This window comes from Mirounga leonina, unplaced genomic scaffold (genome assembly GCF_011800145.1).
Source record: "Mirounga leonina isolate KUSES-001 unplaced genomic scaffold, KU_Mleo_1.0 Mir_169, whole genome shotgun sequence".
NCBI classification, from domain to species: Eukaryota; Metazoa; Chordata; class Mammalia; order Carnivora; family Phocidae; genus Mirounga; species Mirounga leonina.
In genome coordinates this window covers 22,074,867-22,097,870 of record NW_023270431.1, presented here as the reverse complement: position 1 = coordinate 22,097,870, position 23,004 = coordinate 22,074,867, and the positions used below count along the sequence as shown (strand labels likewise).

At 40.9% G+C, this 23,004-nt stretch overlaps 1 protein-coding gene across 4 annotated transcripts in view; it reads right to left on the bottom strand.

The window, feature by feature from the left end:
* Positions 1–23,004, bottom strand: part of NXPE3 (neurexophilin and PC-esterase domain family member 3) — a 52,077-nt gene that overhangs the window by 1,931 nt on the left and 27,142 nt on the right. For all 4 annotated transcript variants that reach the window (XM_035015303.1, XM_035015299.1, XM_035015300.1 and 1 more), the window contains 3 exons: positions 17,929–18,683; positions 12,552–12,625; positions 1,468–1,674 (listed from right to left, as the gene is read on the bottom strand). In XM_035015303.1, the coding sequence (XP_034871194.1) occupies positions 1,468–1,674; positions 12,552–12,625; positions 17,929–18,683 (1,036 nt within the window). The remainder of the gene's footprint in view (positions 1–1,467; positions 1,675–12,551; positions 12,626–17,928; positions 18,684–23,004) is intronic.

Sequence of the window (23,004 nt, the reverse complement as noted above, 5' to 3'; positions counted from 1 at the left end):
GTAATGCTCAGATGCGTAAGTCACAGTCCTGGCTCTCAAGAGGTATACTGTCAATTCTGAAGAAGTAACATCATACTATAATTGGCCTACATTCTTTTTAAGGGTTAAAGGTGTCACTTTTCTCTCCAAGCAGTCCCAGGCTCCTTTTCTAGAATTTCCTACCTAATTCATTACTACTTAGCATTTGGCCCCACTTAAGCTGAATAAACTCAAGCTATCATTTTTTCTTTTGATTAAGATCAAGCACTGACACAAGGCTTTATCAGGTGAAAATCTGTCTGCAAAGGATATAGCGGAAAACAATCAAGACACCCAACGTGATCACTGCTATAAGAGGAAATAATGAGCTACGTCATTAGAACTTAAGAAACAAACAACTAAAGACTCCTGGAGGGCCCTGCCTAGTCAGCACCAAAACATGTTTAGCATTATGCCATACAAATTATATCCCTTTTTCTAGTTTTTAATGTATGCTTTATCGACTAAACTCGGCTACGTCTGTTTCAAAAAAACAAGCAAAACAAAACTGGAATTAACTTTCTACTTTTGGGGATCATATCTACTTCTTCCTTTCCTTCTAAAAATTAAATCTGAAATTAAGTTGATGTAAAAAATAAAAGAGAAAAAAAAATACCAACAACAGCTCAGAACTATGGGATTGTGCTTTATGGAAAACCCTGCCCATACACAGCCCTTAAAGAGTTCCCACAGAATTACTTATCAGCTCTCTAAATTGTAAGCAGGGTCTTTAGTACTGTTACCTGGGATTCATCCCTCCTCATCCGGCCTACATACCTTCCACAAAGAGGAAAAGGCCCTTGAATAAGGGATGGCCCTCCGGTGAGTAGGGCTTTATTCTGAGTCTGGATAGCACTCCAGAGCCCAGCAGTGAAATCAGAAGCTAAGAATGCTGGGACTTACCAAGACTCTCTCTGTAGGAGCCAGCTCATCTCAAAATCATACCAATGGAATGCCCAACGGATGACGCTGGGAAGGCTTTGCTGAATGGATGCATTAAAGTGGACCACAGTTTGGCTGCTTCCTTCCAGTTAAATCTATTATAAACTTGGAGTCTGACCAAACAGAATTAGGAGAGAAACAATCGGAAATGTCCCCCTCTATTTTAGAGCCCAGAATATCAGAAGTAAAGGACTGCTATAAGGTGATACCATCCAGCTGCCTCATTGCACACATGGAGAAATGAAGGCCTGATAACAATGACATGTCCAAGATCTCACAGCTAATCTGTGGTACGAAACTTCAACAAGAATACAGTGCTTTCATCAATACGTCAACCCCACCATGGATCAGAAACCATCACACAGCTCTCCAGGGTTAGGATACCTCTTCAGTCCCACAGAGAAATAACTACTTCCTTGGCCGATGCCCTTCTTCAGGCACTGGAGTGAAAAAAGCTGGTTTTGTCCATGTGGAAAAGAGTTATAAAATAAAATACAAAGTACCAACCTGGAACAAATGTAGTAAGGTATTCAAACCACTGCCTGATTGTTGAGTCACCAAATAAATACACCACTTTTCTTTGTAAGCATTCTGTGATATTGTCGGGGTCATTAAACTGGCGCATCTTAAACTTTCTGGGCCTCCACTGGTCTTTGTAATAATACCCAGAAGGAAAAGTTCCTGAGCCTTGAGATAGTTCTAGATTGTTCGTTTCTGAAAAGAAAAAGGAAAAAATAAGATATTCTGAAAGTCTCCTCCAACAAACCATACATGGAAAATGCTCTAAGAAACAAAATTATGCCCCTGTATTTGTTAGCCTGCTGGTACACAGGTAACATTTCCTGCCATCACATCTCAGAGAAATCCCAGACTTTCCCCTTGCTACAAAAGGTTCTCCTTTGCACAAAAATAGGAAGATCTGAGATGTGTGTGAGGGTCTTGGTGGACAGAAAGGGAAAAGGGGACTTTGAGCACTCCCCTCTGATTATGCATGTTTTTATCAAAGTCAAAAATAAAAGCAGGCAAATAACCATGGAAATGTGTAGATATAAGTATTGTCCAGTATTATTCCAGAATAAATTTCTCATACAAAGGCCTATGAGGTAAGTAACACCTTAAATTCATACTTGACATATGTATAGTAAAATCAGTCCACTGTTGCTCAGCCTATTATTTTTTTTAAGATTTTATTTATTTGTTTGACAGAGACACAGCGAGAGCAGGAACACAGCAGGGGGAGTGGGAGAGGGAGAAGCAGGCTTCCCGCGGAGCAGGGAGCCCGATGGGAGACTTGGTCCCAGGACTCTGGGATCGTGACCTGAGCTGAAGGCAGACACTTAACGACTGAGCCACCCAGGCACCCCTGCTCAGCCTATTAAAAGGGAAGTTTTAACCTATGGGTCCTATAATCAAATATGAATTCAGAAAACCACCACTTAATACAGAGAACAAACCAAATACACACACTCTAAAGAATTATTCCCCACAACACAGAAGGCTCAGAAGGTCTTTCTGCACAATGAACAGTATTTAAAATGCAGCAGGGGCGCCTCGGTGCAGCGTCTGCCTTCCGCTCGGGTCATGATCCCAGGGTCCTGGGATCGAGCTACACATCGGGCTCCCTGCTCGGCGGGAAGCCTGCTTCTCCCTCCGCCTGCCACTCCCCCTACTTGTGCTCTCTCTCTCTGACAAATAAGTAAAATCTTTAAAAAATAAAATAAAATAAAAATAAAACGCAGCAGCAGTGTGTACTCATGGCTGCAGCCTAGCTACACGTGAGGACACAAGCACCAGAGCACGTTTCAGAGGGAGAGTCAACATTCTTCTGCCCTAACACCTCCCTTGGAAACAACACATTTTACATGCTTCAAAACAGACAGGAATGGTGAGTATTTCTTGTGAGTTTACTCTGCAATTAAACATATTATCTCATATGATGCTAATGGTAACCCTTTAAGGTAGGTCCTGTTGTTACCCCTACCTTTCAGAACAGTTAAGCAACTTGACCTAGACCCAGAGCTAGTCAGTGGCAAAGCCAGGACCTGATCCAGGCAGGTGAGTCCCAATGCCCACGCTCTAACCACTGTGCTACCTCATCTCTCAAAAGCAGATCGTTGTAGATGGCAGCTGTTTTCTTTTTGGCTTTTTTCCTGAAGGAGTATACTTATTCATTTTGAATCTACAATCTTTAAAAATCACCAACTATTTTATATCACTTCCTTACACACCCCAAGGCTCAAACCTGGATCATAATCCAGTAATTCTATAGTCTCACCTGTTAAACCACAATTCGGAATCCAAATGTTTATACGACTCAGCGATTTAAATTTGAGCCCTGTATTTGTGACTATTTCCAGTTTATCATCTTGATATTATTCTTATTACTCAAAATTATTTTAGTTTTATTCTCTTCAAAGAAGATGCCCTATTTGACAGATAGTGCATATTTCATCTTTTAACTTAGGCATCTGCTAATTCTTTGAAGGTTCAGGGCCTAAGCAGAAAGGTAAACAGAATTTTTTAAAACTTTACTTGGAAGAAAGAAAGGGGCACCTGGGTGGCTCAGTCGGTTGAGCGACTGCCTTCGGCTCAGGTCATGATCCCAGGGTCCTGGGATCGAGTCCCACATCAGGCTCCCTGCTCAGTGGGAAGCCTGCTTCTCCCTCTCCCACTCCCCCTGCTTGTGTTCCCTCTCTCGCTGTCTCTCTCTCTGTCAAATAAATAAATAAAATCTTAAAAAAAAAAAAAAGTGATTTTGAAGTTACAATTTTTACCATGGTTAATTCAGGAGACTCGGCTCTTCTGTGTCAAATACATGTTATAAAGAAAAGTATATATCACACAGGAAACAATTACCATTTCCATTCAAATGTTAATTATATTTACTACCAGAGTTAAGTCAAGCAAAGCAAATCAATTACTGAACCTGACATTAATTCTTTACACATGCAGCACTAGATAACAGGGCATAATTTTATTTATTTATTTTTAAAGATTTTATTTATTTATTTGTGTGAGAGAGAATGAGAGAGAGCACATGAGAGGGGGGAGGGTCAGAGGGAGAAGCAGACTCCCTGCCGAGCAGGGAGCCCGATGCGGGACTCGATCCAGGGACTCTGGGATCATGACCTGAGCCCAAGGCAGTCGCTCAACCAACTGAGCCACCCAGGCGCCTAACAGGGCATAATTTTAAAGTGAAATGCACGTACCTACATTGCCCTCTTATGGTCAGCTGAGACAAACATGTTTCCTTTTTTTTTTTTTTTTTTTTTTTTTAAGATTTTATATATTCATTTGAGAGAGCGCGCGAGCAAGGAGCCCGATGCGAGGCTCCATCCCAGGACCCTGGGATCATGACCTGAGCCGAAGGGAGACACTTAACCATCTGAGCCACCCAGGCGTCCCCAACACATTTCCTATTTTAATAAGACTTTAAGGAGTCTGAAGTTGTTTCAAAGTCAGCATTTCTTTAACCTCGGAATTTTCACATAAGGTATGAAAGTCTCTAAAACTGAATAAATAACCCTAATATACTATGCATGTGGAATAAAAGTAATTTTAAAACAAAAATGAGTTATTACTTAATTTTAGTTATCTTAAATACTGATGGTGAAGGAAGAAGTTTTCCTGGAGGTGGTTATAAAGGCAGGTAAGAAGATCTTTATGCAAAATCAGAAGGGATAGTTTCGATAACTTGCAAGTAAGGTCCCTGCTTCTCTAAAATGTGTTAGCTTCTCTTTAAAACCCATAGTTTATATTTTCTTCCAAAGGGTGTCATCCCATGTCATTCATTAGCCAAAATGAGGGCTATCTGGGCCACAAATGGAACAAAATACGGGAGAAAAATGCAGAGAAAAAAATTTCCCTATACTATCCAGAAAGAGCTGGATCAGAGATACAGTGTGAATTAAGGGTGGGACGTGTGTGTGAGTGCATGTTAGTGCACATGTCCCTTAATTTTATGGCATGGAATTATCATAGAACAGAAAAGTAAAAGGCAGGCCAAAGGGGAGTATATAGTTCATGAGAGGAAAAACAAGACAAGACGGAGAAGAAAAAGAATCAAACAATTTCTTGCATTGGGGAACACACAGGAACACTTGGGTACCATCTCAGGGAGATAAGAAATGAGGACAGCATGTGTGGAGCTGTTTAGGGATACCCTGTCAAGGGCTGGGACTATGAGAAGGTCCTGGCTACACAGTCATTACCATGGCTTGAGTTTGAGTCTCTTGAGTGCCCCCTAGAAAATCTTGGGAATTTAATTTTTTTTTCTTTATACTTTAGTCCCCTAAAAGCTAAGCACTTTACAGAGGTAAGCTAAAAATAGGTATAGGTAGAAATACCTATAGATTCAAAGAATGTTGAAAGGGACCTCAGATAATGGCTAGTCTAAATATCTTTTAAAGGTGAAGAAAGTATGTCACAGAGTGACTTGCCAAAGTTTCCCAGGGTTCTAGGGACAGCTAGTGGTAAAGGTAGTCTGTCTACAAAGGCACAACCTTACACTACTGATGCAGTTGTGGGAGTGGGCTTCCTACCCCCAAATGGTATCAGTTAGTTGGATTTTATATGTAGGATATGAGTCCTTTGATTTTCTAAGTTAACCAAATAAAATGTATTCTGTATGAAGTATTTTTTCCAACAACTGGAAAGTGCTTGTCTTTAAAATAGCTTTGTCCAGAGCACCTGGGTGGCTCAATTGGTTAAGCGTCTGCCTTCGGCTCAGGTCATGATCCCAGGTTCCTGGGATCGAGCCCCGCATCGGGCTCCCTGCTCGGCAGGGAGCCTGCTTCTCCCTCTCCCTGCTGCTCCCCCTGCTTGTACTCTCTCTCTATCAAATAAATAAATAAAATCTTTAAAAAAAAAATAGCTTTGTCCAATTTGTTGCACTACCACATCAACATCAGAGTGACGTCTCATCCATAACGGCACCACTCTGATTTTCACCAAGCAACATCCAACACTATTTCATCATTCATTCCATCATTTGGATGGATTTAGATTTTAGAGAGTTGATGGATTCCGCTACTGCAGACAAACCCGAACAGCAAGACGTCCTCCACCACACCTCCCAAGCACGGTAAGAGATAGCAGAAAAGGGGCTGGACCTGAGTCAGAGGCTCTGGTTTATATCTGGCTCTACCTCTCCAATAGGAGACACCAGAAATCACTTAAACTCTCATCTTATTCATCCCCTGTATTCTCAGAGTCTGGTCTAGCACCAGACACAGAGCAGATGTCAAAATGATGACTGAATGAGTCTCTGGAACTTGGTTTCATTATCTACAAAACGGATAAATTATGAGTTATTTTGAAGAGCTATTGTGAAAGTCCAATACTATAGTAGTATTAGTAGTATTAATCATTTTTAATATAAAGGGCAACACTGGAATGCTGCAAATATTCTCTATGTTCTAAACATTCTATATCTTCATGTGGGTGGTAGTTACACTTTATTCATTTTCTAGTGCTGTGTGACAAACCACCACAAACTTAAGTGGCTTAAAAACAAGGGACATTTATTATCACAGAGCTCTGTCTGTCAAGAGTCCAGGGCATGGCATAGCGGGATTCTCAGAGTCTCAAAGGTTGAAATCAGGTTGTCAGCAGGGTTGTGTTCCTTTCCAAAGACGAGAGAAGTCTGCTTCCAGGCTCATTCAAATTGTTGGCCAGATTCAGTTCCTTGTGGTTATAAGACTGAGTTTCTTGTTTCCTTGGTGGTTGGCAGACAGGGAATGCCCTTCAGTTCCTAGAACCTGCCTACATTTCTTGCCACATGGCCTCCTTCATCTTTAAAGCCAGCAACAAAGAATCTCCCTCACATGAAAGCCTTCTCACACTTTGAATCTCTTCAAAAAGAACCTGGTTCCTGTTGAGGGTTTATCCAGTTAGGTCAGATTTACCCAAGATAGTATATTTTTTAGGAGTCAACTTTGTTACATAACCAAATCATGGGAGTGATATCCCATCATATTTGCAGGTCCTTCTCACACTCAAGAGAAAAAGAATTATATATGGGCATGGGTCACTGGGAGTCATCTTAGAAACGATCTACTGCTGGGGCGCCTGGGTGGCTCAGTTGGTTAAGCGACTGCCTTCGGCTCAGGTCATGATCCTGGAGTCCCTGGATCAAGTCCCGCATCGGGCTCCCTGCTCAGTGGGGAGTCTGCCTCTCTCTCTGACCCTCCCCCCTCTCATGCTCTCTATCTCATTCTCTTACTCTCAAATAAATAAATAAAATCTTTAAAAAAAAAAAAAAGAATTGACCTACTGCAGCTACAAAGACAGATATAAATGTAAATTTCCATTGTACTATATATTTACAATCCATGCACTCATTGGTATGTAAGATACACCTCAAAAGATAAAGAAAATAGCAAGGGGCTACAAAGATGTTAATGTTTATTCTATTGCTATTAGATCTAGTTTTATCGCAAACTCTCAGGAAGCTCTCCCAAAAACATGAGCTCTAGTTTAGTTGTTGATGAGGTTAGAAGCCATCAAGGCTTCTATTAGGCTGTGGTGGTCTCGGGACCACAGTACAGGAACTAATGAAAAGTCAACAGCAATTCTGAACTGGGAAAGCCTGTCAGAAACCAGTCTTGTCCCTGTGATTCCTTGTTTTTGACTGGAATTATACCCATGCTTGGGGGGAAGCCACTGGCTTCCAAAAATGCACTGAGGCAGGTAATCTCAATTCAGCAGACTAAATATGCATCTTAGAATAATTTTTTTTTTTGGTTTTTTGTTTTTTTAAGATTGTATTTATCTGAGAGAGAGAGAATGAAAGACAGAGAGCATGAGAGGGAGGAGGGTCAGAGGGAGAAGCAGACTCCCTGCCGAGCAGGGAGCCTGATGCGGGACTCGATCCCGGGAGTCCAGGATCATGACCTGAGCCGAAGGCAGTCACTCAACCAACTGAGCCACCCAGGCGCCTGCATCTTAGAATAATTTTAACTTGCAGGAAAATCAGTTAACTAATACATACAAAAAACTGATAAAGAAAAATAAAACCTTCAAAAAACAGGATTCATGGGCGCCTGGGTGGCTCAGTCGGTTAAGCGACTGCCTTCGGCTCATGATCCTGGAGTCCCGGGATCGAGTCCCGCATAGAGCTCCCTGCTCGGCGGGGAGTCTGCTTCTCCCTCTGACCCTCCTCCCTCTCATGCTCTCTGTCTCTCATTCTCTCTGTCTCAAATAAATAAATAAAATCTTTAAAAAATAATAATAATAATAAAAAACAGGATTCATAACTAAAATAATAAAAGTGGAAAGACTATAAACCCTTCCAAGGCCAGGGCAAAGAAAATACAAGATGGGCCTGAAATATCTTGTGGTGCTAGAAAGTAAGGAAGTGCTTACAGAAAAAAAAAAAAAGGATGACAGCATGTCAAAGGGGCACAGGAGCCAAACCAAAAAAATTCCCAATTCCCAAAACTGGAGCACTTACAGCAACAAAATAAATAACAACTGAATTGGGTAATAACCCAAAGAATGAAATAAACAATCATGAGTCATAAGCCTATAATGACATAATTAAATAAATAGGAAAAAAGGGACAACTCTTCCTTACAGAAAAATTCCAATTAATAAATGTCTTAGGAATGAGAGATTAAAAAATCAGAATTACATGCCACAGAAATAATTGCTGCTGGCAAGATCTACTAATGAATGCAAAAATGAGTGGGTGAAAGTGTAGGCAGAAACAGGATGTTTACATCCTGTTTTAATATAGAGACATCTGGAGAGTAGTTTCCTGTGGCTACTATAACAAGTTACCACATATTTGGTGGCTTAAAACAACACAGATTTATTCTCTTACAGTTTTGGAGGCTAGAAGTCCAAATTCAGTATCACTGGGCGAAAACCAAGGTATCAGGAAGGCCATACTCTCTCAGGAGGAGATAGGAAACAATGTGTCTCCTCGCCTCTTCTAGAGCTGTGTCCTCTGGCTCATGGCCCCTTTCTCCACGTGTTAAGCCAGCAGCACAGCATCTTCAAGTCTCTCTCTGCTTCCGTTGTCATACTGCCTTCTGCTTCTGTATGAAATCTCCCCCTGCCTCCCTCTTAAAAAGGACACTTGTGGTTGCCTTTAGGGCCCACTCAGATTACCCAGATAATCTCTCCCCGTCTCTAGATCCTTAACTTAATCACATATACAAAGTTTCCTTTGCCATCCATATACAACAACATTCACAAATTTGAGGGATTAAGATTTGGATATCTTTGGGGGCCATTATTCAGCCTACCACAGTCTCAAAGTTATCTGTCCAGAATACAGAATAAATATAAAGAGAAGAGAACCCTGACAGACACCACTTGAACCAAGCGATCAAAGTTAACATCATTAACAATATATATCAGCATCATGTTCCCCTTTGCTATTCTTCCAAAAATGCATGATCTCATTCCAATCATCAGAAAACATTAGACAAATCCAAAGTTAGAAGCATTCTAAAAAATATCTGACCAACGCTCTTCAAAGTTTAAAAGTCATGGAAGATAATGTCATAGAGGGAAGACTAAGAAAACACGGTGACTAAATGCAACGTGGGATCCTGCACTGGATTCAAGAACAGAAAAAGAACATGAGTGGAAAAACTGATGAAATCCAAATAAACTCTACAGTGTAGTTAATAATATTATACTGATGTTAAAATCTTAGTTTTGAAAGTATTACATGGTTATATAAGATGTCAGCATAAGGGGAAGCTGGGTGTAGGCTATACAGGAACTTTGTACTATTTCTGTAACTCATATGTAAGTCTAAAATTATCTGAAAACAAAGTGTTAAAAAAGAGGAAGGAAGGAATGAAGGGAAGATAGGGAGGGAGGAAGAGAAGAATGTGAGCCCATGGTTTAGGGTCTTTGAGTGCACCCTGCTGGTCACTAGTGTGAACTCTCCTAAACTGGGTCTCTGATATTCTTAAAGCAATTGCCCTCCTCTTTTCTTTCCAATTAAGTACCTGTTTGAGACGGTCTTCTCAAAGCCAGGCTATTCTGCTCCTACTGATTCATGGTTCATTTCTTCCTCTAAAAATCTATCAAGGGGATGGGACACCTAGGTGGCTCAATCAGTTAAGCGTCTGCCTTCGGCTCAGGTCATGATCCCAGGGTCCCAGGATCAGGCTCCCTGCTCAGCGGGGAGCCCGCTTCTCCCTCTATCTGCCACTCCCCCTGCTTGTGCTCTCTACCTCTCTCTGACAAATAAATAAATAAAATATTTTTTAAAAAAGATTTCCTTGGGCGCCTGGGTGGCTCAGTTGGTTGAGCGACTGCCTTCGGCTCAGGTCATGATCCTGGAGTCCCTGGATCAAGTCCCGCATCGGGCTCCCTGCTCGGCGGGGAGTCTGCTTCTCCCTCTGACCCTCCCCACTCTCATGCTCTCTCTCTCTCATTCTCTCTCTCAAATAAATAAATAAAATCTTTAAAAAAAAAAAAGATTTCCTTTCTAAAAACAAAGAAATCCATCAAGCAGAGCCTGGGTGGCTCAATGAGTTAAGCGACTGACTTCGATTCAGGTCATGATCTCAGGGTCCTGGGATCCAGCCCAGAAAAGGGGCTCCCTGCTCAACGAGAAGTTTGCCTGTCTCTCTCCCTCTGTCCCTCCCAACACTGATTCTCTCTCTCAAATAAATAAACTCTTTAAAATAAATGAATAAAAAATAAAAATCCATCAAAAGTCTCACTGGTTACTAAATCTGTCTTCTCTCTAAACAGAACAGTACATCACAAACCCACAACAACTTCTTAGTTAACACCAAGGCCTGTCAGGTGCAGGTAAACTATCCAAAGCTCCACCCACTGACAATCCCACTAGATACCCAGGGACAAGGCAGGCAAGCCAGAAGGCTGGGACTGTGGCAGAGAAGGGCAGTAGGACAGGGTCAGACACGAAAGAGTGTGAGGAGTGCAGAACTGTGGGGGATAATATGGAGGGGGGGGCCCAGGCAAATAAAAGTATTTCCATTAATGATGTTTCATATATGAATCCTTTAAAATGAGTAACTCACTGGCTTTAAGTAAATCAAATACAGCCTTTCATTAGGAAAAGATTGGGATTTCTTGTGATACATGATGGCAGGGACCAGAGATCCAGGCTCACAGTGTCCTGGCTGCTGCTGGGCCACAGACAAATTTTATGTAGCCCACAAAATATTTTAAAGGTTTTCAATTGGATGCCAATGTTTTGAAATCTGGAGATACTACATTTAAAGATTAAAGATTAAGACTTCTGATTTTTTTTCATGGAAAAAAAACCCTATAGATCTGGCCACGCTGTGTCTACATTTCTGTACAGCAACAAAGCAGAAGGAACCGCAGAGAGGCTGTCCTTGCTCTCCAGTTCCCTCCCCATCAATCACACAAGGCATGCCTGTGACTAACACCCACCCTGACTACATTCATAGGTATAATATACCTAGGCCTGATGGCATCTGTGTTTGCAGTATCTGTGTGGGAGACTATACATCCATGTTTTCAACAGCTAAAAGGACCTTGCCTGCCATCTGCATAAGCTTCCTTAATAATATTCATCCTTGGGGCGCCTGGGTGGCTCAGCTGGTTAAGCAACTGCCTTCGGCTCAGGTCATGATCCTGGAGTCCCTGGATCGAGTCCCGCATCGGGCTCCCTGCTCGGCAGGGAGTCTGCTTCTCCCTCTGACCCTCCTCCCTCTCATGCTCTCTGTCTCTCATTCTCTCTGTCTCAAATAAATAAATAAAATCTTTAAAAAATAATAATAATAATAATAATATTCATCCTTTCTTCCTAAAAGTCACCATAGCTATTTACATCTATTCTGCAAAAACAGAACGTATACATTTACTCTTCAGAATTTTGTTGTCTTACTTTTAACGATACCCTATACCAATGGATCAAAATCGCCTAGAAGGTTTGTTGAAACACAGATTGCTGGGCCCCACACCCCAGAGTGTCTGATTCAGTAGGCTGAGATAAGACTTGAGAATCTGCAATTCCAGCAAGTCCCCACTAAGGCCAATGCTGCTAATGCAGAGATCACACTTTGAGAAAAACGCCATTCACTAACCCAATGCTTCGGATTTCAAAAATTTCTATGACAACTTTACACACATTTCTTGAGGATCTCTAGAGCACCGATATCTGACAGAACTGCAATAATGGATACATTTTATATAAAATACTGTCCAACATGGCAGCGACTAGCTACACGTGGCCCCTGAGGGTATGTGACTTAAGAACTACATTTTACACTTTATTTAATTTTAATTAACTTAAATAGCCACATGTGGCTAGGAGCTACCATATTGGATGGTACAGCACTGAAGGCTCCTAAGGAGCCAACCAGAGAGGAGACAGGAGGAGGAAGACGACTTTTACATGAGTCTAAATAGCAAAGCCCAAGATTATGCACATAAGGTCTGATTTATTTTAATCAAAAAGGCTTTTAGAATTTTCAGTTATGCCCAGAAGTATGTCCATGACATATTAATTTAATGTCCATGGCACATTAAAAGAAGGAAAAAAGTTTTTATAACATTAGTGAAACCACAGAGCCTCACCCATTTAGCAAGAAAAACAACAAACCATCAAGCTCATTCCTTTTTACCTTTTATTGTCCTGGGAATCACAGTCACCCAATCAGGTCCACTGGAGTTGATTGGCATTTTGATATTAACACCACTTTAGAAGGAATAAAGAGAGTACAAGCTTAGATTCAAGAATATTTATTTTCTAATATGTATCTTCATTTGCAAATAAAAAAACAGGTATGATGTCACAGAATCCTAAGATGAAATATCCTTATGTTAATCAACACAATTAATTAATAAACTAGGTCTCTTATAATAAGGTTATATAGATATATAAAGCAAATAAAAATTAAATAGGTTTTAAATTTTTCACTGCTTAGAACTGAGAGTATAAGCTCCAAAATGACAAATTCTGGGCTGAATTACTTAATCCCCTTGGACTCAGAAAATGGCTCACACTGAAGAGAATGTCACTATCTAATTTTCAAGCTACAAATCCATGTAGAATTAAGTCACATGTCAGATTCCTCAGGCCTTGCCCAGAACAGAGAGGAGTCCCTACTGAAGATACTTGTCCCCAGAAATGTGCTCTTGTAGTATTTTGTTCATCATTACCATGGCTCTGAAGTGCCTCCTTCTCAAACATATACTCCTCAAAGACACAAATTGTGTCTCCCTCACCTTTTGTCTTCAGCACTTAGCACAGACCCTGGACTAGAGTCCATGCTTGGAAAATATTTGATGGAGAGCTGTGTGAAAAAGTGGGGGAGAGTGGAGTCCAAGGGGAAAGTACTGAAAACTTGCTATAACTATTCCAGAAACTGGGTTATAATAATTACCTCCCACGCTTAGACCAAAAACAAACAAAATAAAATGCTAACTTTCCAGATTTTTTTTTTAAGATTCTATTTATTTATTTGATAGAGAGAGTGAGAGAGCACAAGCAGGGGGAACAGTAGAGGGAGAGGGAGAAGCAGGTTCCCCGCCAAGCAGGGAGCCCGACGAGGGGCTCAATCCCAGGACCCTGGGATCATGACCTGAGCTGAAAGCAGACGCTTAACCATCTGAGCCACCCAGGTGCCCCCAGATTCTTTTTAATCTTATTTGACAGAGAGAGAGAGAGAGAGCACAAGCAGGGGGAGCTGCAGGCAGATGGAGATGGAGAAGGAGACTCTCCACTGAGCAGGGAGCCCAATGCGGGGCTCGATCCCAGGACCCTGAGATCATGACCTAAGCCAAAGGGCAGACGCCTAACCAACTAAGCCACCCAGGCTCCCTGGAATTAAAATAAAAGAAAATAAATAATTCTTGGGGCACCTGGGTAGACCAGTCTGGACCAGTTTTAGCTCAGGTCATGATCTCAGGGTCATGAGACTGAGCCCCAAGTCAAGCTCCCTGCTCAGCGCGGAGCCTGCTTAAGATTCTCTCTCCCTCTCCCTCTGCCCCTCCTACCCAACATGGTCACTCTCTCTCTTCCCCTCTCGCTCAAATAAATCAATCTTAAAAAAAAAAATAGTAATAATTCTTAAGCTTCTACCATGTGCCTCGCACTGTCCTAGATGTCAGGGATCTAACAGTATACAAACACACAGCATCTCCTTCATGGAACTGCTAGTCTAATGGGGGAGAGAAATAAAAAAGGAAAGTAGGAAGGCAGTACAGTTGATCCTTGAACAACATGGGTTTGAACTATGCAGGTCCATTTGTGCAAGGATTTTTTTCAATACAGTACAGTACTGTAAATGTATTTTCTGTTCCTTATGATTTTCTTTTCTCTAGCTTACTTAACTATAAGAATACAGTACATAACATATGTAGCATACAAAATATGTGTTAATTAACTGTAAGGGTTCCGGTCTACAGCACAATATTAATAGTTCAGTTTTTGGGGAGTCAGAAGTTAGAGCAGATTTCGGACAGACTCTGCAAGTGGTTGGCGCCGTCCATGCCCATGGTTTTCAAGGCTCAACTGTATCAGACACTACATTAGAAAATAGCTTAAATAAGTGGCATTTAAGAGAGGACACGACTTCTAAAACAGCATAAATAAACCACTTTCATGAGAGAGCCTTGAGGTAAAGAAAAGAAGAAAATTTCCCCTTTGTAATTTTCCTGTAAAAATGTTTAACCTCAATTTGGTCATGGAAAAACAATAAAGCAGCAAATCCAAACCAAGGGACATCCTACAAAATGGTGACATCAGAATTCTTTTTTTAAAACACTTTTTTTTAAATACTTTATTTATTTGCTTATTTGAGAGAAAGAGAGAGAGAGAGAGAAAGCATGAGCAGCAGAGAGGCAGAGGGGGAGGGAGAGGGACAAACAGACTCTGCTGAGCGCGGAGCCCGACACAAATTCTCAATGTTGTAAAAAACAAGCTAGAAACCTCTTCCAAATTAAAAGAGATTAAAGAGGTAACTAAACACACTGTATATGTCATAGGTTAGATTAGTTAAAATAAACTAAAATAAATAAGTAAATCTTTTTAAAAAAATAAACAGGGGTGCCTCGGTGGCGCAGTTGGTTGAGCGTTTCTAACTCTTGGTTTTTGCTCAGGGTGGTGGGATTGAGCCCCGTGTGAGTGTGGAGTTTGCTTAAGATTCTCTCTCCCTCTCTGTCTGCTTCGTGCTCTCACTCTCTCTCTCTCTCAAATTAATATATCTTTATAAAATAAAAAAGACAGCCTTAAGGGACATTACTCGGACAACTGGAGAAACTTGAGTATGGACTGTGTATTAAATAACAGTATTGCATCAGTGATAAATGCCCCAGTGTGGTAAATATGCTCTGGTTACATACTGGAGAAAGTCCATGTGCTAGGAGATGCATACTCATGGGGTGCAACACCATGATGTCTGCAACTTAATCTCCAATGGTCAGGGGGGAGGAATTATACATAGACATACACATATATAAACACACATACAGAGAGAAAGCAAATGTAGCAAAACAGTAACAATGGTAAATCTAAAAGACTTATTCATTTTTGTTCATTTTTATTATTCTTGCAGTGTTTCTAATGATTTGAAAGGTTTTTTTAAACACAAAGTTAGAAAGAAAAAAGATATTAAATTATGCTAAAAATACATGGGAAGCTTTTCAGGTGAGAAGCTCACTCTTTCAAAAGGCCTTCTTCTGGGGCTCCTGGGTGGCTCAGTCGTTAAGCATCTGCCTTTGGCTCAAGTCACGATCCCAGAGTCCTGGGATCGAGTCCCACATTGGGCTCCCTGCTCCGCGGGAGGCCTGCTTCTCCCTCTCCCACTCCCCCTGCTTGTGTTCCCTCTCTCGCTGTGTCTCTCTCTGTCAAAAAAATAAATAAAATCTTTAAAAAAAAAAAAAGGCCTTCCTTTATATTAATAAGATCTTTTAAGCAAAGTACTGTTGTTCTTTCTAAAACCAACATTTTTTTTTTTCGTTAGGAGTAAAGAACTAAAGATTAGATCACTTTAATTGCCCAACTGTAATTTAGGGAACAAAAGACCAAGGCTGTTTCTTAATCCTTCCTGAATTAAGCAATGTTATGAGCCACCAAGGGAAAAAGGTAAAAATGGGTATCAGCTTAACATATGCAGGCCATGAACTTAAAATGGTACACTCAAGGACACCTCAAAAGATCACTTCCAATCTTTGCTTTTTCTTTTCAGTTAGCTGGTGCAAAATGTCAGAATTTTAACAGAGAAAATAATGCAAAAAATAAAATCAGTATCAGGACTATCAAATGTTTGGTTTCCAAAAATGACCTCAAACACTATTTTCCCAGCAAACTTCCAGGTAAGTGGAGTTTCTTAATGATTCTACTACTACAAAGTGATTCTACTGCAAAATGCCATCAGCCAGCCTTATCCAGGATATGCAAGTAAGGACAGGGACATACATTGTTTCATCCTTCACGATTCATAGGTGTTTTCTGGTTTTAATGGTAGGATTTGGTGTCAGGAATATTCTTAAATTTTACAAATTCTCTAGCCCTTTTCCCACTTTTTTCCCACATGGAATTTCAATAAGTTACAAGCTATGCTTCCTCTTTTTTTGCTAAGCCACTAAGCGGACTGACAACACAACTCTAAAAGGGGAGTAACTGAGCAGTCTTCACACATTGGCAAAAAGTACACAGAACTGAAATAATCTGCTCACCGTCACTGATAAATAGCTTGTCTTAGATCGAACCCAGGATAAAACTAAAGCTAAAGTCCTTGTGTACTGAGTTTTTTGTGTATACTGAAGAACAGTACAGTAAATACTTTGAGTAGTGCTCCCTCTGCCGGCCTTTTAGCAGCCTGGCATGAGTCCACCAAATGTGTATTTAAAACTGGTAGGACCAAAGGCTGACTCCAGGAGAAGTGAAAAATCAAAGGGCTTTATTGTAGAAGCTTCTGTAGACGACATACCTGATGGTAGGCACTTTTTCCCCATTGAGGAATGAGTGGACATAAAACATAAAATTTTGGGGGGTTGCCTAGATGTACTCAAAACTACCTCTCTACCAGCGAGTATTTTTTAAGTTATTTATTTCATTAAAAAATAAAAGACACTTTTACATTCTTCCAAATAATTGGACTTCTTGACCATATGGCTTTCTAACTTTTTTTCCTTAGGCATGCTATTTCACTTCAGAACTACATGGGATGTTGACAAAAACATTTTAATTCGAACTGATCCCATACATTCTATTCTGCACACTATTCCATATCTTGATCATTATGCTGAAAGTTTTACACTTATGTTCAAAAACAGAAATTTGTGCACAGCAAAGCAAAAATTTCAACAACTATTAATTTTAAAAATATAGTTTGCTGTGGTATTCCTGGCCTCCCGTGTTCATCATTAAATCAACCCAGCAATGTTGTCATAGCCATAGTCTTTTTTCTATCAATACATGTTTATATGATTTTAATAACTGATAATATGCCACTTAAATTTTTTTTTTATTTTATTAGACATGAAGCTAAACCACTGGCCTGACTACAAGACCTCTAGTTCTTAGATGATTTTTTTATCTGTTCTGTGAATAAGTGATCTTTTTTACATAGCTATAGATATGCTCTGTAGTTCTAAAGTAAAACATAAGGGCAAAAGGTCTTTAATTTGAACTGGAATAAGCTCTTAGCTTCACTTTTTAAAAACTATTCACAAGGAGGCACCTGGCTGGCTTAGTCAGTGGAGCATGCAACTTGATCTCTGGGTTATGGGTTCGAGCCCCACATTCGGTGTAGCGATTACTTAAAAATAAAAAGAACCTAAAAAATGAAAAATAAATAAATAAAAACTATTCACAGAATATAAATATTTATTTTCTTATTCACTACCTCTCCCAAATTGGGCCAACTTCAGAGAGATATATGAAGCAAATAACCAAAACAAGGAAGTCTCCTAAATGGGACGGTGTCTCCTAATTGGGACAAAAAACAGTAGAAAAGGACCCTTAAAATACCCCCTTGAACAAGACGCACGTACCTCTGGAAGAAAGCATTCTCTGCAGCCGTTAGAAGGCCCTTCAGGTATCCACCTTTGAAATGGTTAATTCTACTACTGCAAGGGAGCTTCTTTGGTTTGAAGCAGAACCAGGGTTCTCCAGTGTAGAGATCTGTAAAGTTACACAGGGGCAGACTGCCAGGAAGACACACATTGCACTCCGTGGTTTCAGAAATTCTTCCTGAACGGAACAGACTCTTGAAATAGACCCTGTGTGGTTTCTCTTCTTGTAGGTGCTGAAGAACTCTGATCCCTTCAGTGGGGTGGACGAGAGATATGGACACTTTAACTTTGCCCGGCCAGAGCAAAGTAAAAAAGACCTTGTAAAACCCATTCTGGTAGTCTACCACTCTGCCCACAGCCCCTGCCTGCAGCTTTGGGGAGTGGATTCTGGCCTGCAGGTAGTCTCCACCATATTTCTTGGGCTTTCTTTGAAAATCCTGTACATGAACCAGCACTTCTAGCTGGCTTCCCACCTTGAAGAAGGCTGCAGAGTTCAAGATAACAAAGTAGCTGGAAGAAGGGTCAGTGCTCTTCAGAAAGGGGACTGGACCCACATCAGGCACCTGCCACTGTAAGGCAGCCAGCAAGGAGTCCTCCTCCACGCGCTCCCGGCTGGACAGAGTCTGATGCTCATAGCCACAGTAAGGATTCCGGCTAATTCCTGTCACCTGGGAGGAAACAAACTGTCCACTACTATCGATGAACGTGGCTGAAACAGTCTCATGGTCCAAGTACTGAAGAGAAAAACACAAAAACAGAAACCACAGACAGCTACAATAAAATTCCTTATATCAACCAAATATACCTCTGTTTCAGTTTAACTTTTAAAAAACTACTTGGGATGACATTGGTTCAAAAATCAGAGTTCACTATTTTTACAGGGTGATATATCTTTTTGTAACACAGTGAAATCAAGATGAGGAATAAAGTCATAGAAAGATCCCCCACACTTCTATGAATTTTACCTCCAGGAGCTCAATCAGGTTCCCACAGTAAATATCAGTAGAAAAAACTCTCATGCTTCCAGCAAAATAAGAAGAAAAGGAACCATTTGGAAATACAACAGAGCATTCTGTTCTTAACAAGGTCTGCCCTCAAGAGAAACTATTTTACTAGAGCCTAATCTATTGGGGTTTTATCAGCACTTCACCAAACTGGGGTAGGAGACATACCCAGCTAAAACCCATTCTAACCAATTATTCAACTTAAGGAGTGTAGTGCGAGGACTGAGAAGCACTTTTGAAGTTCACAGCCCGGTAGCAAGGGCTCACTAAAGGACTAAGACTTACCCATATGACTATAAAATGCTTCACCTCCCCCACACCTCACAACTAAAAGTTTATTTATCAGAGTTCCTTTTACCCAGTATATCACATTCAGCTTTCAACAAAAAACTGTAAGACATACTAAAAGGCAAAAAACATAGCTTGAAAACACAAATCAAACATCAGAACCAGACTCAGATATGGCAGGGTTGTTGGAATAATCAGACCAGTAATTTAAAACAACTATGATTAATATGCTAAGGCCTCTAAGGGAAAAAGCAGACAATGTGAAAGAACAGATGGGCACTGTAAGGAGAAAGATGGAAATTCCAAGAAAGAATGAAAAAGAAATGCCAAGAATAGAGAACCCAGAAATGGACCCTCAACTCTATGGTCAACTAATTTCAACAACGCAGGAAAGAATGTCCAATGGAAAAAAGACAGTCTTGGGATGCCTGGGTGGCTCAGTCAGATAAGCGTCTGCTTTCAGCTCAGGTCAGGGTCCCAGGGTCCTGGAATCAAACCCCGCATCAGGCTCCCTGCTCCCCAGTGGGAAGTCTGCTTCTTCTTCTCCCTCTGCTGTTCCCCCTGCTTATGAACTCTCTCTCTCTCCCTCTGTCAAATAAATAAATAAAATCTTTAAAAAATAAAAAAATAAAATAAAAAAGACGGTATCTTCAACAGATAGTATTGGGAAAACTGGACAGCCACATGAAGAATGAAACTGGACCATTTTCTTACTCCATACACTAAAATAACCTCGAAATGGATGAAAAACCTAAATGTGAGACTGGAATCCATCAAAATCCTAGAGGAGAACACAAGCGGCAACCTCTTTGACCTCAACTGCAGCAACTTCTTGCTAGACACATCTTCAAAGGCGAGGGAAACAAAAGTAAAAATGAACTATTAGGACTTCATCAAGATAAAAAGGTTTTGCATAGCAAAGGAAACAGTCGACAAAACCATAAGACAGCCTACTGAGTGGGAGAAGATATTTGTAAACGTCATCAGATAAAGGGCTAGTATCCAGACTCTATAAAGAAATTATCAAACTCGGGGCACCTGGGTGGCTCAGTCGTTGGGCGTCTGCCTTTGGTTCAGGTCGTGGTCCCAGGGTCCTGGGATCCAGCCCCACATCAGGCTCCCTGCTCAGTGGGAAGCCTGCTTCTCCCTCTCCCACTCCCCCTGCTTGTGTTCCCTCTCTTGCTATGTCTCTGTCAAATAAATAAATAAAATCTTTAAAAAAAAAAAACTTATCAAACTCAACACCCAAAAAACAAATAATCCAGTCAAGAAATGAAAAGAAGATATGAACAGACGTTTCTCCAAAGAAGACATCCAAATGGCCAATAGACACATGAAAAAATGTTCAACATCACTCGGCATCAGGGAAATACAAATCAAAACCTCAATGAGATACCACCTCACACCAGTCAGAATGGCTAAAATTAACAAGTCAGGAAACAACAGATGTTGGCGAGGATGTGGAGAAAGGGGAACCCTCCTACACTGTTGGTGGAAATGCAAGCTGGTGCAGCCACTCTGGAAAACAGTATGGAGGTTCCTCAAAAAGTTGAAAATAGAGCTACCCCACGACCCAGCAATTGCACTACTAGGTACTTATCCAAAGGATACAAACATAGTGATCCAAAGGGGCACCGGACCCCAATGTTTATAGCAACAATGTCCACAATAGCCAAACTATGGAAAGAGCCCAGATGTCCACTGACAGATGAACAAATAAAGATATGTGTGTATATATATATATAGATAGATAGATAGATATATACACATACACACACACACACAATGGAATATTAGCCATAAAAAAAAAAATGAAATCGGGGCGCCTGGGTGGCTCAGTTGGTTAAGCGACTGCCTTCGGCTCAGGTCATGATCCTGGAGTCCCGGGATCGAGTCCCGCATCGGGCTCCCTGCTAGGCAGGGAGTCTGCTTCTCCCTCTGACCCTCCCCACTCTCATGTGCTCTCTCTCATTCTCTCTCTCTCAAATAAATAAATAAAATCTTTAAAAAAAAAAAAAGAAATCTTACTATTTCCAACGATGTGGATGGAACTAGAGGGTATTATCTTAAGTGAAATAAGTCAATCAGAGAAAGACAATTATATGATTTCATTCATATGTGTAATTTAAGAAACAACACAGAGGATCATAGAGAAAAGGAGGGAAAAATAAAGTAAGACAAAGTCAGAGGAGACAAACATAAGAGACTCAACTCTAGGAAACAAACTGAGGGTTGCTGGAGGGGAGATGGTGTAACTGGGTGATGGGCATTAAAGAGGGCACTTAACGTAATGAGCACTGGGTGTTATATGCAACTGATGAATCACTAAACTCTACCTCTGAAACTAATAATACACTATATGTTAATTAATTGAATTTAGATAAAATAAAATGAAATTTAGGGGTGCCTGGGTGGCTCAGTCGTTAAGCGTCTGCCTTCGGCTCAGATCATGATCCCAGGGTCCTGGAATGGAGCCCTGCTCAGTGGGAAGCCTGTTTCTCCCTCTTCCACTCCCCCTGCTTGTGTTCCCTCTCTCGCTGTGTCTCTGTCAAATAAATAAATAAAATCTTTAAAAAAAAAACAAAATAAAATGAAATTTAAAAAGCGTACCAAAAAAAAAGAAATGCCAAGCAAAGCAGAGAGGATTTTTAGGGAGAGAAAATACTCTGTATAATACTATAATGATAGATATCATTACACATTTGTCTAAACCTATAGAATATACAACACCAATAGAGAACGCTAAGGTACACTAGGGACCTTGGGTAATCACGGTATGTCAAGTTACACTTTTCCTTGGTTAAAAAATGTACCCATTCTGGTGAATAATGATAATAATGGGAGAGGTTAAGCATGTAAAGGGGCAAAGAGTATATGGGAAATCTCTGTAATCTTCCTATAGTGTAAGCCCTGACAGTTGTTTTTTCTTTTTTGTAATTCAAGTGCCTGACCTCAATTTTGATTGCCAAGACATGCATTTCAAAGAGGTATCCACTCAAAGACAGCTATCTCAGAAAAACACAATGCCAGGGGCACCTGGGCGGCTCAGTCAGTTAGGCGGCTGCCTTCAGCTCAGGCCATGATCTCAGGGTCCTGGGATCAAGCCTTGTGCCGGCTCCCTGCTCCGTGGGGACTGCTTCTCCCTCTCCCTCTGCCTGCTGCCCCCCTGCTTGTGATCTCTCTCACTTGCTGTCAAGTAAATAAATAAAATCTTAAAAAAAAAAAAAAAAAAAAAAACCCACAATGCCAGCCACAAGACTAGATAAAGAGCCAGGCCACCAACTCCTGCAATAGGCTCCTTTGCTTTAGAGATCTTTTTTTTTTTTTTAAAGATTTTATTTATTTATTTGACAGAGAGAGGCAGTGAGAGAGGGAACACAAGCAGTGGGAGTGGGAGAGGGAGAAGCAGGCTTCCCGCGAAGCAGGGAGCCCAATGCAGGGCTCGATCCCAGGACCCTGGGATCATGACCTGAGCCGAAGGCAGATGCTTAACGACTGAGCCACCCAGGCGCCCCGCTTTAGAGATCTTGGGAGATTTAGATAATTGACCATTTCCTGTGCTTTAAGTTCCCACTCTTACGTTTTAAATTCACCAATAAAGAGTGAACCTGTGAAATCCCAGGCCCCTGTCCTCAGATACCCCCAAAACCGCAGAACCCCAGGCCCACACTCTTTCTCTTTCTCTACCCATGACCTCTGTTGCCCCAGGTGTGCTGTACACCCTCCAGGACCTATGAATAATAAAACTTGTTGTTTTTCAAAG